At 40.7% G+C, this 16565-nt stretch overlaps 1 protein-coding gene across 1 annotated transcript; it reads right to left on the bottom strand.

The window, feature by feature from the left end:
• Positions 1-990: 990 nt before the first annotated feature.
• On the bottom strand, positions 991-15411 carry LOC120571049 (gastrula zinc finger protein XlCGF57.1-like). The gene is made up of 3 exons (XM_039819750.1): positions 15297-15411; positions 7710-7887; positions 991-2843 (listed from the first exon to the last, which is right to left on the bottom strand). Exons 1-3 carry the CDS (start codon positions 15360-15362, stop codon positions 1726-1728), a joined length of 1362 nt encoding a protein of 453 aa, XP_039675684.1. The 5' UTR covers positions 15363-15411; the 3' UTR covers positions 991-1725.
• Positions 15412-16565: the final 1154 nt, after the last annotated feature.

Raw genomic sequence — 16565 nt, forward strand, 5'->3', positions numbered from 1 at the left:
CGATTACGCGTCTTGATAACACACAAAAATAGCATATGAATTGGCGTGTCGTACATACGCCACTTCTTGAGATCAGTCGGCAGGAGAGAAGAGGTCTGTTGTTTGAGCCGCTCTGAACACAATCGGTAGAAAAGACCAGACGGTTCAGCTGGCTGCAGCGCCCTGAACGCACCGAACGCAGGAAGCATGAAACTGCTTTTAAAGGTCACGTCGACAGCATCTTCTGGTTGCATATTCAGAATGAGGCCTTTCTCTGAATATAGTATTTTCTGATTAAGACATGTGTGATATTCTGGTATTATTAAGGTTTTAGAAGCATTCTTTAGACAAATATACAACGCATTCAGAATAGGGCTGCACAATGAATCGCAATTTTATCGAAATCGCAATATGGACTAGTGCAATATCCAAATCGCAGAGGGGGGGGAATATTTGTTAAGGGCAAAATATGTGTCAAACCATTCTGAATGAATATTGTGGTGCAGCAGAGACGTCCCGGTAGAGCTGGGCAATATATGGATATTATATCGATATCGTGATATGAGACTAGATATCTTCTTAGAGTTTAGATATCGTAATATCGTGATATGGCATAAGTGCTGTCTTCTCCTGGTTTTAAAGGCTGCATTACAGTAAAGTGATGTCATGTTCTGATCTTACCAGACTGTTGTAACTGTTCTATTATTCACCTTTACCCACTTAGTCATTATATCCACATTACTGATGATTATTTATCAAAATCTCACTGTGTAAATATTGTGTGAAAGCACCGATACTCAACACTACAATATCGTTGTGGTATCGATATCGAGGTATTTGGCCATAAATATCGTGATATTTGATATTTTCCATATTGCCCAGCCCTACGTCCTGGCCTACAGATCCTCTCCTACAGACTACAGAAAAAAATCTTTGTGGGGCGACCTGTCACTATCGAATAAAGGGAAAAGCCCCCCCAAAATTATCTTCATCTTCTTCTTTTTAATATTTTCCAAAGAAATGACACAAAAATGTATCATTCCCTCCAATATCGTGAATCAAATCACAATCGCAGTATCAAAATAATCAAAATTAAATATTTTCCTCATATCGTGCAGCCCTAATTCAGAATCTGCGTCTCAGTCAGAGGTTTTTACTGCAGTTTGTGACAGTTTACTCTGGTTACTGTGCACAAACCAACCAGCCGACAGTTTGCAGGGCTGCAAACCCGATAAGAAGAAGAAACACAGCTACTTTTAAACATTATCAAAGACTCAGATATCAACAGGTTTCTGGATATGAGGCAATCTTTTGTAGAAGCTGGATGAATGAATGAAAAAGTCCTATATGTATGTTTAACATTAAATCATGATGCATAAATATATGAACGCCAATAATTATTTTAGTAGCTTAGTGCCCGATTAATGTGTGGATTATGTTCTGGGTGAATGGGTGTGTTATTTGGTCTCTAAAATGTGGACCAGTGTTCCCCAAAAAGCCCATGATGACGTCCTCAAATGTCTTGTTTTGTCCACAACTCAAAGATATTCAGTTTACTGTCCCAGAGGAGAGAAGAAACTAGAACGTATTCACATTTAACAAGCTGACATCACACAAGTTTTACTCAAACTACGGAAGCCCTGAAAGGCAAGGTGAAATAACAAGTTAATCCGGGCATCGTCTGCATTTGGCTGAACTTTCACTTCCCTTTGGATCGTGCACTAAGGATACCTAAGTGTTGAATCATCATCCTCCTCCTCCATATTTCCTGTGGGTACTCATGTGTTTGTATAAATTTCCACTCTGTGCAAAAGACTTCTTACACACCAAGCACCTGAACGGCTTCTCTCCTGTGTGGATTCTCATGTGATCATCCAGATGTGTCTTGCGGCCAAATCTATTCCCACACTCAGAGCAACGAAACGCTCTCTTTCCCGTGTGGACTCTCATGTGTATCTGTAAACTTCCACTTTGCATATACGATTTCTTACAGACTGAGCAGCTGAAAGGTCTGTCTCGTTTGTGGGTTTTCATGTGGTCCTTCAGATGTTGCTTGCGGCCAAATCTTCTCCCACACTCAGAGCAGCTGAATGTTTTCTTACATCTTGAATCATGTTTCAGAGAGTTTAAAGCTGACTGAGGTTCTCTGGTCTCCTTCCAATCAGCACTGTCAGCAGCCTCAGGATCAGCAGCGTCTCCAGTCTGGTCTTCGGTCTCTGGTTGTTCAGTCGAGCTGCAACGTCTTTCATCACACTCAGAGCTCAGAGTTTTAAATCTCCCTCCAGCAGCAGCCGGGTAAACACACTGATGGCACTCGACTCCTGAGTGCAAAACAAGTCTCCTGTTACACAGTCTGCAGCTCTGTCGTTTCTCCCCTCGGTGGACGCCCATGTGTTCTAGCAGATTTGACCTTTTTGGGTATTTCTTTCCACACACTGAGCAGCTGAACGGCTTCTCCCCTGTGTGTGTTCTCATGTGTGTCTCCAGGGATCCTTTTTTTATAAATTCCTTCCCACAAACTGAGCAACTAAAAGGTTTTTCAGGAGAATTACATCTTAAGTGTTTATCAGCCTTTTTTAGAGAGTTTAAAGGTGACTGAGGTTCTCTGGTCTCCTTCCAATCAGCACTGTCATCAGTCTCAGGATCAGAAGAGTCTTCAGTCTCAGGGACAGGAGTGAATGGGAACTTGGTGATATCAGCCTCCTCCAGCCCTTGAAGCTGCTCTCCCTCCTGACTGCTCCACTGTTCCTCCTGTTCCTCTTTAATGTGTGGGGGGGGCTCTGGCTCCTGCTGGTCCACACTGGAGCTACACTCCTGCTGCTCCTCTTCACCAACAATCACTTCCAGAACGTCTGGAGGTAAATCTGAAACAAACAGACAGACATTTATTAATACAAATCTTTAGGATACTCATAAAAAAACCTCATGCCTTCACTGTGCTCCGGCTGTAAAAGCTGTACTGGTCTGCAGCTGCAGCAAGGCAAAAGCTGCGTCTGGGCAAAGGTTACCATCACCACCGGCTTAAAGATACATCAGGGCACGAAAGGGTATCTAAAGAAAGGGCAACAGGGTACTCGCATCGGCAGCTACTTTCTGAGAAGCAGCTCGAGTCAGTCGACTGAAGTTCAGCAGCTTTGGCTCAGTCCCCCACTGCCTCCTCCTCTGGACAGCTTTCGACTACTTTAGGGTCCCAGCAGGCCTCACAAGCCTCATCAAGGCCTACTTTTGGGACATGCAGCTGTGCCTGACAACATCAGAATAAACCACAGTGTGGCAACATCTGGAAGTGGATACCATGGCTGGTTGCACCATCTCCCCACTAGCCTTCACCATGTCCATGGAGGTGATCATTCGAGCATCTTGCTGGGTAGTCGGAGGACAGCGCACAACACCTGGCCTGAGGATGCCGCCTGTTTGAGCGTACATGGACGACCTAACAACACTTACAATGACTAGGCCTGTCACGATAACAAATTTTGCTGGACGATAAATTGTCCCAGAAATTATTGCGATAAACGATAATATTGTCATCGAGAGACCATTTGCATCCAATATAATGATAATGTCCAAATAATAGGCCTAATACTAATAATACTACTACTACTACTACTACTACTACTACAGGTACACCTTTTCAAAGATCAATACACTTTTATTTCTAAAGAATATTTAACACTGGAACCGGAAGACATTTTAAATATCCACAATATGTCTTTGATCTCTTTTAGTATGTCGTCTTTCACGCTGATGTAGGCTACAGTTGTGGAATTGCCGTTTGTGACACGTAAGTTCTCAGACTAGAGACTCTGTACTACATTTTACAATTATTTAACACTAAATATTACATTTAAATAATATATAATAAAAAAATAAAATCTAAATGTATGGCTAGCTGCCACGGCATGGGTAAATGTACCAAAATAGTTCTGTTTTTCAGCCTTCATTTTGGCGAGGGCGGCTTCTACTCCTCTGCAGGTCGGAGCTTCCGTAGCGGACCGACACACACACACACACACACACACACACACACACACACACACAAACACACACACACACACACACACACACACACACACACACACACACACACACAAACACACACACACACCACACACACACACCACACACACACACAAACACACACTTTCCACAATCCCGTGTCCGCGACAGCTGTAGGCTTGTACCGTTAATGTTCGGGTGTATCGGACACATGGAGCCACTTTCCTGAAACCGCTTGCGAGACTGAAGAGTCCACAGCGGCGTGTATGTCCGAGCCCGTCTCCACCCCCTCCACCTGCAGGTTGTCAGCTGTGCGGTTTGGAATGAAACGGAGAAAACGGGACGCCGAGTAACACGGTGGATATCGCTCATATACTTTCATTTTTTGACGGCGCCTTAACTGCAAAGTGCTGCAGGAAACCCTGCTCCAACTCTCTCGCTCTCTCCGCCTGGAGTAGCCTAGCGCCCACACAAAGACCACGCGCCTGACAAGAGGGTTCACTCCTCGTTACGCTGAGGAACCGAGAGTGGTCCTCCAGTCTCTTTGGTAGAGAGAGAGAGGGAGAAACGAGGAAAATAAACAAGCATGCAAACGGAAATTATCGCGGCCGGAAAAATTATCGAGCTCATTTTTTCTTATCATGCGATAACTCGATTTATTGACTATCGCGACAGGCCTAACAATGACCAAGGCTGTTGAGCTTCAAAAGAACATTGAGTTGGCTTGGATGAAGATCAAGCTAAGCACGTCCAGAAGCAAGCCTGGGTCAGTGGTACAATGCCTCCCTCGAAGACACAGAGAAAATAGATCAGTTCAGGAAGGAGGTTGTCAGCCGACACAGACCCACCGTGGTGCCGTTTTTGGTGGAGCTGTTGGTTTAATAGTCGACTCGGAAGAAAGCTAAGTCTGAGTTAAACTGGACGGGCCCAGTAACCTCTGAATAGTTCTACTGGTTGTTAAACTGGACGGGTCCAATAACTTCTAAATAGTTCTACTTGTTAAACTGGACGGGTCCGATAACCTCTGAATAGTTCTACTACTTGTTAAACTGGACGGGTCCGATAACCTCTGAATAGTTCTACTGGTTGTTAAACTGGACGGGCCCAATAACCTCTGAATAGTTCTACTGGTTGTTAAACTGGACGGGCCCAATAACCTCTGAATAGTTCTACTTGTTGTTAAACTGGACGGGTCCAATAACCTCTGAATAGTTCTACTGGTTGTTAAACTGGGGGTCCAATAACCTCTGAATAGTTCTACTTGTTGTTAAACTGGACGGGTCCAGTAACCTCTGAATAGTTCTACTGGTTGTTAAACTGGACGGGTCCAATAACCTCTGAATAGTTCTACTGGTTGTTAAACTGGACGGGTCCAATAACCTCTGAATAGTTCTACTTGTTGTTAAACTGGACGGGTCCAGTAACCTCTGAATAGTTCTACTTGTTGTTAAACTGGACGGGTCCAATAACCTCTGAATAGTTCTACTTGTTGTTAAACTGGACGGGTCCAATAACCTCTGAATAGTTCTACTTGTTGTTAAACTGGACGGGTCCAATAACCTCTGAATAGTTCTACTTGTTGTTAAACTGGACGGGTCCAATAACCTCTGAATAGTTCTACTGGTTGTTAAACTGGACGGGTCCAGTAACCTCTGAATAGTTCTACTTGTTGTTAAACTGGACGGGTCCAATAACCTCTGAATAGTTCTACTGGTTGTTAAACTGGACGGGCCCAATAACCTCTGAATAGTTCTACTGGTTGTTAAACTGGACGGCCCAATAACCTCTGAATAGTTCTACTGGTTGTTAAACTGACGGGTCCAATAACCTCTGAATAGTTCTACTTGTTGTTAAACTGGACGGGCCCAATAACCTCTGAATAGTTCTACTGGTTGTTAAACTGGACGGGTCCAATAACCTCTGAATAGTTCTACTGGTTGTTAAACTGGACGGGTCCAGTAACCTCTGAATAGTTCTACTAGTTGTTAAACTGGACGGGTCCAATAACCTCTGAATAGTTCTACTGGTTGTTAAACTGGACGGGCCCAATAACCTCTGAATAGTTCTACTTGTTGTTAAACTGGACGGGCCCAATAACCTCTGAATAGTTCTACTTGTTGTTAAACTGGACGGGTCCAATAACCTCTGAATAGTTCTACTGGTTGTTAAACTGGACGGGCCCAATAACCTCTGAATAGTTCTACTTGTTGTTAAACTGGACCGGTCCAATAACCTCTGAATAGTTCTACTTGTTGTTAAATGGGATGGGCCCAATAACCTCTGAATAGTTCTACTTGTTGTTAAACTGGACGGGTCCAATAACCTCTGAATAGTTCTACTGGTTGTTAAACTGGACGGGTCCAATAAGCTCTGAATAGTTCTACTGGTTGTTAAACTGGACGGGTCCAATAACCTCTGAATAGTTCTACTTGTTGTTAAACTGGACGGGCCCAATAACCTCTGAATAGTTCTACTTGTTGTTAAACTGGATGGGTCCAATAACCTCTGAATAGTTCTACTTGTTGTTAAACTGGATGGGTCCAATAACCTCTGAATAGTTCTACTTGTTGTTAAACTGGACCGGGTCCAATAACCTCTGAATAGTTCTACTTGTTGTTAAACTGGACGGGTCCAATAACCTCTGAATAGTTCTACTTGGTTGTTAAACTGGACGGGTCCAATAACCTCTGAATAGTTCTACTTGTTGTTAAACTGGACGGGTCCAATAACCTCTGAATAGTTCTACTTGTTGTTAAACTGAGACGGGTCCAATAAGCTCTGAATAGTTCTACTGGTTGTTAAACTGGGACGGGCCCAATAACCTCTGAATAGTTCTACTTGTTGTTAAACTGGGACGGGCCCAATAACCTCTGAATAGTTCTACTGGTTGTTAAACTGGACGGGCCCAATAACCTCTGAATAGTTCTACTGGTTGTTAAACTGGACGGGCCCAATAACCTCTGAATAGTTCTACTTGTTGTTAAACTGGACGGGCCCAATAACCTCTGAATAGTTCTACTGGTTGTTAAACTGGACGGGCCCAATAACCTCTGAATAGTTCTACTGGTTGTTAAACTGGACGGGTCCAATAACCTCTGAATAGTTCTACTTGTTGTTAAACTGGACATCATGTTTCCACACTCAAGTTGCAATTTCTATAATGACAAGCCTCCCCAGTTACTGTATATGGCTTAATATGTTAACTAGACTAGAAGCATTAAAGGATTTTATGAATGTGTTGCGATTGGCTCCAATGCAACAGGGACTAATTCAAGCTTCCACCCTGCAAAGGAACCAAAAACTATAAACAACATGGCTCTTACAGATTGGTAACCGTTGCCCTACATTATAACCATCCAGTCTTTTTTCCACCTGCCAAAAAAGTGATTGCAGCTTCTACCTTGTGTTGAAAAAGGTTGTTTCTGCCTCAAAATGACTTGATTTCATTAATGAGGCTTTAATTGACAGATTGTAGCCCACACTGAACTTTATACCTGTTGAAATACCTTCTTAAAGGGCCAGTACATCCAGTAACACACAAGTTGTTGACGTTTATAAACACGCTCCTGTGGACAGCGATCACTTTTTGGCAGACACGTGTCCCAACCAGCCGGTAGCTCGCTGATAAAAAAAACAAAAACATTAGCTTGAAGAGCTAGCTGCATGCTAGCAGCTACCAGGCTAGCGTTAGCTTAGCGTGACTATGAGAGCAGTTAGACTGTCAGACTAACCTTCTCCCCTGGGCTTGGTCTCCTCCGTGTGTTCCCGGTGTCGCTCCATCTCTGATGAACAGACTAAGAAACGCTGTTCGGGATTCCCTGATCTGGATTCAGCTAACGGCTTCTCTCCTCGCCGCTCCCGCTGCTCAGCACGGGCAAACAACAACAAACACCACTTCCGGCGGAACCGCTGTCAAAATAAAGGCTTCTTTATTCTATTTTTCACTTTTTTTTTTTTTTTTGATTTCTTTCATGAGGATATATTTTGTTACATTTAGGAACCCTGTTTTACTGGTTCACATATCTGTCTATATGGTTCATACTGAATATCTATATTTATTCTGTTTTTGTTATACTATATTCTGTTAATACACTGCATATATTTATATTATTCTTACTACTATTATAACGTTACTGCTATTAAATTGCACACATCTGTACATGTTGTTCATACATTGTTCATATTATATAGCCATATTTATTCTGCTCTTTTAAGGTAACTGCTAATACACTGCACATGTTTATATTTCATTTATATTACTCTAAACCACCTTCTGTAAACCAACTGTACACTACTGTCTACATTGCAATATATTTCTTGTCCGGTCTATACTTGTCTTTTTGCACTTCTGGTTGGACGCAAACTGCATTTGGTTGTCTTTGTACTTGTACTCTGCACAATGACAATCAAGTTGAGTCTAATCTAATCTACTGTAACTTTTTAAACAGTAAATATTATTAGAAAAACTGATGGATTGATGTATATTTATTTAGATATGTTTATAGCCTTTAGTTTGATAACCTACATTTGATGTATTACTTGAGTTGAATATATTTTGCAACAATATCCGGATAGAAGACAAGATGTTTTTTATGTTACTGTGAGCTTTATTTTTCTGGGTCTTTGTTGAACTTTGAAGAATAATTGGAGTTGGCCTAATTCAGCCCTGCAGGCGTTGTTTGTTTGTGGTTTTTCTGCTTTAGCAGAACTCTAAATTAATAGTGAGTTTTTATTTTCTGCTGAGATAAAGCCCAATCCCTGAGTAACGTGATTTGAAGTGGCAGCTGATGTAGCCATGACAACATAATGGTTTAAACTTTAACCCAAGAGAATTGGTAATTAGACTCCTTTCCAGTCAATTAGATGGAGAAAAGTTGACATCCTAGGGAAGAAAAGAGGAAGGTAAAAGTCTCTCTGCCCATGTGGAAGGTGGGGGGGGGGGGGGGGGGGGGGGGGGGGGGGGGGTGTGTGGTGGGTGGTGTGTGGAATGAAATGAAAGAAAAGGTGAAGTGTGTGGGGAATGTGGTGGGGTCAGTGATAGTGGGTGGTTGTATGTGTGTGTGGTGTAGTGTAGTAGTGAATGAGTTGTATGAAAGGTGTGCAGGTTCAGGTGGTAAGGTGTTGTTTGCTCAGCTGATTAGGTGCCGCATATGTGGGTGCGGTCGTCCAGGGTGCATCGTGCGTCCGTGTATGTGGTGGGGGGTGTGTGGACGAGGGAGGGGGGGTGTGCGGGTGGTGTGTGTGTGGTTGTGTGTGAAGGGAGGGGGTATGTGGGTGGAGGAGGGGGCGTCTGTGTGTCTTTAACCCAAGAGTACTGGTACTAGGATAATTGAGTCAGTTGCTCTTTCAGTCCACTAGATGGAGCAGTTGAGTTACTTTATTCTGGTAAGAAATGGTAGTGCAGTTTAAGGCAAGATAATCCAGGAAAAAACGTTTTTTGGAGATTGTTTAGGAAAATAGCATCCAGAGGACTATTTCACAAAAGCTAGACATTTCCCAGTTCTCCTGGATGACGTAGATGAAGTCTGGTGTTGTCTTCCTGTCGACTATGCAGCCCGGGTAAACAGTGAAGATCAATCCTTTATTATTATTTATTATTATTATGACACTTTTTTCAATGTTTTTGACTTTTTATAAAAAGGTTTTGTTTTTTACGTTATTTTCCCCACCGGATTCACCACTAACATCAACTTATTACCACTAGTTTTACACTTATTTTTGGAATTCAAACAAAAACCTCATATATATGAAATTATGGCCTACCTAATTTTTGAGTAAAAAATAATTGTGAATTATTTTCGACAAATAGTTAAGAGTGAGTGGATAATCACAGACACACGGTAGAAGCTGCAATCACTTTTTAGCAAGTGGAAAAAAAGACTGGAAGGTTATAATGTAGGCAGCGCTGGAATGTAACTAAGTACATTTACTCCAGTACTTGTACTTCAGTCCAAATGTTGAGGTACTTGTACTTTACTTGAGTCTTTTCTTTTCATGCCACTGACATGACCTTTTACTCCACTACATTCATCTGTTACAGCTTTAGTTACTAGTTACTTTAGTTACTCCACTACATTCATCTGTTACAGCTTTAGTTACTAGTTACTTTAGTTACTCCACTACATTCATCTGTTACAGCTTTAGTTACTAGTTACTTTAGTTACTCCACTACATTCATCTGTTCCAGCTTTAGTTACTAGTTACTTTAATTACTCCGCTACATTCATCTGTTCCAGCTTTAGTTACTAGTTACTTTAGTTACTCCACTACATTCATCTGTTACAGCTTTAGTTACTAGTTACTTTAGTTACTCCACTACATTCATCTGTTCCAGCTTTAGTTACTAGTTACTTTAGTTACTCTGCTACATTCATCTGTTCCAGCTTTAGTTACTAGTTACTTAGTTACTCACTACACTCTAACACTTAGTTACTCCACCATTCATCTGTTCCAGCTTTAGTTACTGACTTTAGTTACCCTACTACATTCATCTGTTACAGCTTTAGTTACTAGTTACTTTAGTTACTCCGCTACATTCATCTGTTCCAGCTTTAGTTACTAGTTACTTCTAATTACATTCATCTGTTACAGCTTTAGTTACTAGTTACTTTAGTTACTCCTCTACATTCATCTGTTCCAGCTTTAGTTACTAGTTACTTTAGTTACTTCACATTCATCTGTTCCAGCTTTAGTTACTAGTTACTTTAGTTACTCCACTACATTACTCTATTACAGCTTTAGTTACTAGTTACTTTAGTTACTTGCCACATTCATCTGTTCCAGCTTTAGTTACTAGTTACTTTAGTTAATTCACACATTCATCTGTTACAGCTTTAGTTACTAGTTACTTAGTTAATTCACACATCCCTGTTACAGCTTTAGTTACTAGTTACTTTAGTTACTCCACTACATTCATCTGTTACAGCTTTTGTTACTAGTTACCTCTTACGCTACATTCATCTGTTACAGCTTTAGTTACTAGTTACTTAATTATCTCACATTCATCTGTTACAGCTTTAGTTACTAGTTACTTAGTTACTCCGCTACATTCATCTGTTACAGCTTTAGTTAACACACACTATCTATTACCTTTAGTTACTTACTTAGTTAACTCCGCTACATTCATCTGTTACAGCTTTAGTTACTAGTTACTTTAGTTACTCCTACATTCATCTGTTACAGCTTTAGTTACTAGTTACTTTATTAATCTCGCTACATTCATCTGTTACAGCTTTAGTTACTAGTTACTTTAGTTACTTCACATTCATCTGTTACAGCTTTAGTTACTAGTTACTTTAGCATTCACACATTCATCTGTTACCAGCTTTAGTTACTAGTTACTTTAGTTAATCTCTACATCTCCTTGTTCCAGCTTTAGTTACTAGTTACTTTAGTTAATTCACACGCCCACTGTTACAGCTTTAGTTACTAGTTACTTTAATTAATTCACACATTCATCTGTTCCAGCTTTAGTTACTAGTTCTTTAGTTAACCTGCTTCATCTGTTCCAGCTTTAGTTACTAGTTACTTTAGTTACTCTCGCTACATTCATCTGTTCCAGCTTTAGTTACTAGTTACTTTAGTTACTCCGCTACATTCATCTGTTCCAGCTTTAGTTACTAGTTACTTTAGTTACTCCTGCTACATTCATCTGTTCCAGCTTTAGTTACTAGTTACTTTAGTTACTCCGCTACATTCATCTGTTCCAGCTTTAGTTACTAGTTACTTTAGTTACTCCGCTACATTCATCTGTTCCAGCTTTAGTTACTAGTTACTTTAGTTAATTCACATTCATCTGTTCCAGCTTTAGTTACTAGTTACTTTAGTTAATTCACATTCATCTGTTCCAGCTTTAGTTACTAGTTACTTTAGTTACTCCACTACATTCATCTGTTCCAGCTTTAGTTACTAGTTACTTTAGTTACTCCTCTACATTCATCTGTTCCAGCTTTAGTTACTAGTTACTTTAGTTAATTCGCTACATTCATCTGTTCCAGCTTTAGTTACTAGTTACTTTAGTTACTCCACTACATTCTGTCTGTTCCAGCTTTAGTTACTAGTTACTTTAGTTACTCCACTACATTCATCTGTTCCAGCTTTAGTTACTAGTTACTTTAGTTAATTCGCCATATCGTCTGTTCCAGCTTTAGTTACTAGTTACTTTAGTTATCCGCTTACATTCGTCTGTTCCAGCTTTAGTTACTAGTTACTTTAGTTAATCCGCTACATTCATCTGTTCCAGCTTTAGTTACTAGTTACTTTAGTTACTCCGCTACATTCGTCTGTTCCAGCTTTAGTTACTAGTTACTTTAGTTACTCCGCTACATTCATCTGTTCCAGCTTTAGTTACTAGTTACTTTAGTTACTCCGCTACATTCGTCTGTTCCAGCTTTAGTTACTAGTTACTTTAGTTACTCCACTACATTCATCTGTTCCAGCTTTAGTTACTAGTTACTTTAGTTACTCCGCTACATTCATCTGTTCCAGCTTTAGTTACTAGTTACTTTAGTTACTCCGCTACATTCAACTGTTCCAGCTTTAGTTACTAGTTACTTTAGTTACTCCGCTACATTCATCTGTTCCAGCTTTAGTTACTAGTTACTTTAGTTACTTCGCTACATTCAACTGTTCCAGCTTTAGTTACTAGTTACTTTAGTTACTCGCTACATTCATCTGTTCCAGCTTTAGTTACTAGTTACTTTAGTTACTCCGCTACATTCATCTGTTCCAGCTTTAGTTACTAGTTACTTTAGTTACCTCGCTACATTCATGTTACAGCTTTAGTTACTAGTTACTTTAGTTAATCCGCTACATTCATCTGTTCCAGCTTTAGTTACTAGTTACTTTAGTTACTCCACTACATTCATGTTACAGCTTTAGTTACTAGTTACTTTAGTTACTCCGCTACATTCATGTTACAGCTTTAGTTACTAGTTACTTTAGTTACTCCGCTACATTCATCTGTTCCAGCTTTAGTTACTAGTTACTTTAGTTACTCCGCTACATTCATCTGTTCCAGCTTTAGTTACTAGTTACTTTAGTTACTCCGCTACATTCATCTGTTCCAGCTTTAGTTACTAGTTACTTTAGTTACTCCGCTACATTCATCTGTTCCAGCTTTAGTTACTAGTTACTTTAGTTACTAGTTACTTTAAGATTAAGATTCCTGCACACAGAACACATGTAGTTTATAAAATCTGATGTTTGATTCTAAAGTAAACTAGCGACAGTATAACGGCTACAAGTCCAGCTGAGATGATCAGACCATTAAACACACAGCTGGTTGGATCCTTTACACTTTCTACAATGTTTTAATACAACAACTACATTCTCCTGACGACTTACACACTTTTACTGAAAGAACATTTTCACTGTAGGACTTTAACTGTAACAGAGTATTTTTTAGGGATGCATCGAATCCAGATTTTCGGGGTTCCGAATCCGAAACCGAATACCAAATCCTCCTCCCATCCTCAGTCCATTAACACAGTAAACACATTAATGAAGTAAACAACGCCCACAGCCTCTAAAATAGTTAAATGTGTAACCGAAGGTTTCTTATATATCGTCTAGACTCAGGTTTGGCTTTAAAATAAAGACACGGACGGGCGTCCAATGTCGGAACCAAGACGGCGCTGCACGTCTCACTTTAATCAACCACAACACAGTCAACCATCAGCATATACAACACTTTATTCACTTCCGTTTTTCCCGTCACAATAAAAGCTCTATGCTTACTGTAACTTCCTCTTAACCCTCAACTGAGAGGTTACACAATAAAATACCTTACAAATGTAACAACTTAATGTTGAATTCACACGCTCTTTTTACATCGTAGGAAAGCACATCGCTATCGCCAGATGAGTGACAATTTTGTTTGGGAAATTTTCGCTAACCAGTGTATGATGAAGGCATGTTGGGGAATTAGATATCTAACGTTAGCTAACAAGCAGCAGTCGCTCCGCTCCCACTGTGGGGAGACTCCGAGAGAACAGCTGACAGCCCGGGAGAGGCACCGTCTGGTTAACACCAGTTTTTAGCTGTGACTGTCCTTCCTTTGCCGTCCTTGAAGTTGCTGCGTTTGTGTCTGGAGCATACCTGTCAAGTATCCCGTTTTGGCCGTGAAAGTCCCGTATTTTACCCTTCTTTCCCGCCGTCCTCCCGTATTAGTATTTTCCCGTAAATCTCCCGTATTTTAACCTGCGTTATTAAAAATTAATACCCCGGGTCCGAGCGGAGTAAAAAAAAAAAAAAAACATTCCCAATCTGAGCTCTGTCACTAGCCTCGCGATAACTGCCACCTGCAGTAGCCTACTACAGGTACTGTAGGTGGCAGTTGTCGCGAGTTTAGTGCGTGAGGTCAGATGATGAGTGACGGATGATGGACGCTACGACAGAGACGGTGCGCTGCCAAAACTTATGAAGGCTTTACTATGCATTCCCATAGCAATGCAAGTTGAGAAAGGGTGTTTAGCATGGTACGAAAGATTGTTCCAGAGAATAGGATGACGTTAGACAACAGAACTGTCTGCGCTCTACTCTCATGTAACATGAACCACTCTGGCCCAGCCCACAAATACACTCCTTCCAAAACAATCTTAAAGAATGCAAAGTCTGCAACAAATTTATACAATAACTCACTAAAAGAGTAAAGAAAATATATGTGAAATGAAAAGAAAAACTGTAAAAGAAAAGCAATATGAAATGAAATGAAAAGAATGTGTGGAATGAAAATAAAATGTTAATGTAAAGACAAGCAATGTTATAAATTGTAAATGTTTTCAGCATTCTGCATCAAGTGGTGATTTTAGCTTTCTTGTACACCTGTCTTAAAATGTAAGGGATTCTGGAGCTTGGTTGGGGTGGTGGGACTGCTCACGGTGGGCGCCGGAAAAATTTCCCTTATTTTCAAATCCAAAACTTGACAGGTATGGTCTGGAGATTCCTTCATGCACAACTTGTATTCTTTCAGATGGTTCATACGCAAATGTTTTAAAGCATAACTTTCGCCAAAATGCAACCTAATGTCCTTTTGTGAATGTACCCGAGTCAAACTTTAGTTTAAAAGCATAATTAGGATGGAAGCGCCACTTTTAAGATTTACCGTATCGTTTTTTGGTCAAATGGCCTTTTGAACGGGAGTGCTAGGGGCACTACTATGATAGCATCAAAATCATTATTTTTAAAACACTAAGAAGGCTCGACACAACATGAGACTTTACTCCAAGTATCACCAGGGGCTCTACACATGAACTCCAGCATTGAGAACATTGTTTGTGTACCCAGAGTTTACTAAAAAGAAGGTTTTAACAACTCACTGTAGCGGTTGGTTTATAGTCGAGGAAGGAGAGTAAAGATGGAAAGCTCCTAAAGCTTAGTTCCATAGAAATGCAAGCAGAGGTGTATAGTCCAGGTGCCAGAAAGTAGAAATCCTGTCCAGCAGCTGTCCCAACCATCACTAAACCAGCTCCTCTACCAGGTAGATGAGCTCGTTAGTGAAAACACCTGTTCTAGATGTAGAGGCACATCCAAAAACATGGCAGGATTTTTACTTTCTGGCACCTGGACTATACACGTCTGTTCAGCAGCCAACACATCTTAGACGGTATACAGTAGTTTCCAAACGAGACATGGATGCACTACACAGACTTTTCAAATTAAAATATCAGCAACTGTACTTTAGAAAACAATTCTAATCTACTTTACAAAACTACCATCACAAATACTGAAATTCAGACGTGTATAGTCCAGGTGCCAGAAAGTAAACATCCTGCCATGTTTTTGGATCTGCCTCTACATCTAGAACAGGTGTTTTCACTAACGAGCTCATCTACCTGGTAGAGGAGCTGGTTTAGTGATGGTTGGGACAGCTGCTGGACAGGATTTCTACTTTCTGGCACCAGGACTATACACCTCTGAATGCAAGGATAATTTGTTGTTTACTCGTTAGTGAAAAACAATATTGACCTTGTAGTTGAAAAAGGAGCCTCATATAAGACTGACATTTCCCTACTATGGAGTCCATTCATTTGCATTCGGAGATGAATTCCTTTTGACTGATAAGATGGCTGCAAGCGAAAACAACAGCTAAGTGAGTTGTTAAAACAAGGCTTTTCGTCAGCGTCGCCTTCCGGATACCCTATCGAAGGCCGCTATCTCCCTAATTACTAAGAAGGGGAAAGATCCCCTGCTCTGCGGCAGCTCCCACTTTCATTATCGTCATTTAAAGGAACACGCCGACTTATTGAGAATTTAGCTTATTCACCGTAACCCCCAGAGTTAGACTAGTCCATACAGACCCTTCTCATCTCCGTGCGTGCTGTAAAGCTGTCTGACGGCTCCAGCAACATCAGCCCATCACAGAACAGGCAGGTGAATGGTTCCAGTAATCCTACTGCTCCCAATAAGTGCCAAAACATGTTCCTATTTACATGTTGTGATTTGTAGAGTCACAGCGTGTACAAAAAACAAAGTAACATGAGACACAGCCATCTTCTAACCGTAAACAAACCGGGAACTATATTCTCAGGCGGAAGAATATAGTACTTGGGCGGAGTGATATGCTCGCAGCAAACCTGTCTGAGAAT

The sequence above is a fragment of the Perca fluviatilis genome, chromosome 13 (assembly GCF_010015445.1).
Source record: "Perca fluviatilis chromosome 13, GENO_Pfluv_1.0, whole genome shotgun sequence".
NCBI lineage: Eukaryota > Metazoa > Chordata > Actinopteri > Perciformes > Percidae > Perca > Perca fluviatilis.

Bases quoted from the DNA above. Each gene is read 5' to 3' on its own strand.
- LOC120571049 (XM_039819750.1), bottom strand. From the start codon at position 15,362: ATGGAACTAAGCTTTAGGAGCTTTCCATCTTTACTCTCCTTCCTCGAC. The intron at 7,888-15,296 runs GTGAGTTGTTAA...TTATTTTGACAG, and splicing joins ACTATAAACCAACCGCTACA to CGGTTCCGCCGGAAGTGGTG. The intron at 2,844-7,709 runs GTTAGTCTGACA...TGTTTGTTTCAG, and splicing joins GACCAAGCCCAGGGGAGAAG to ATTTACCTCCAGACGTTCTG.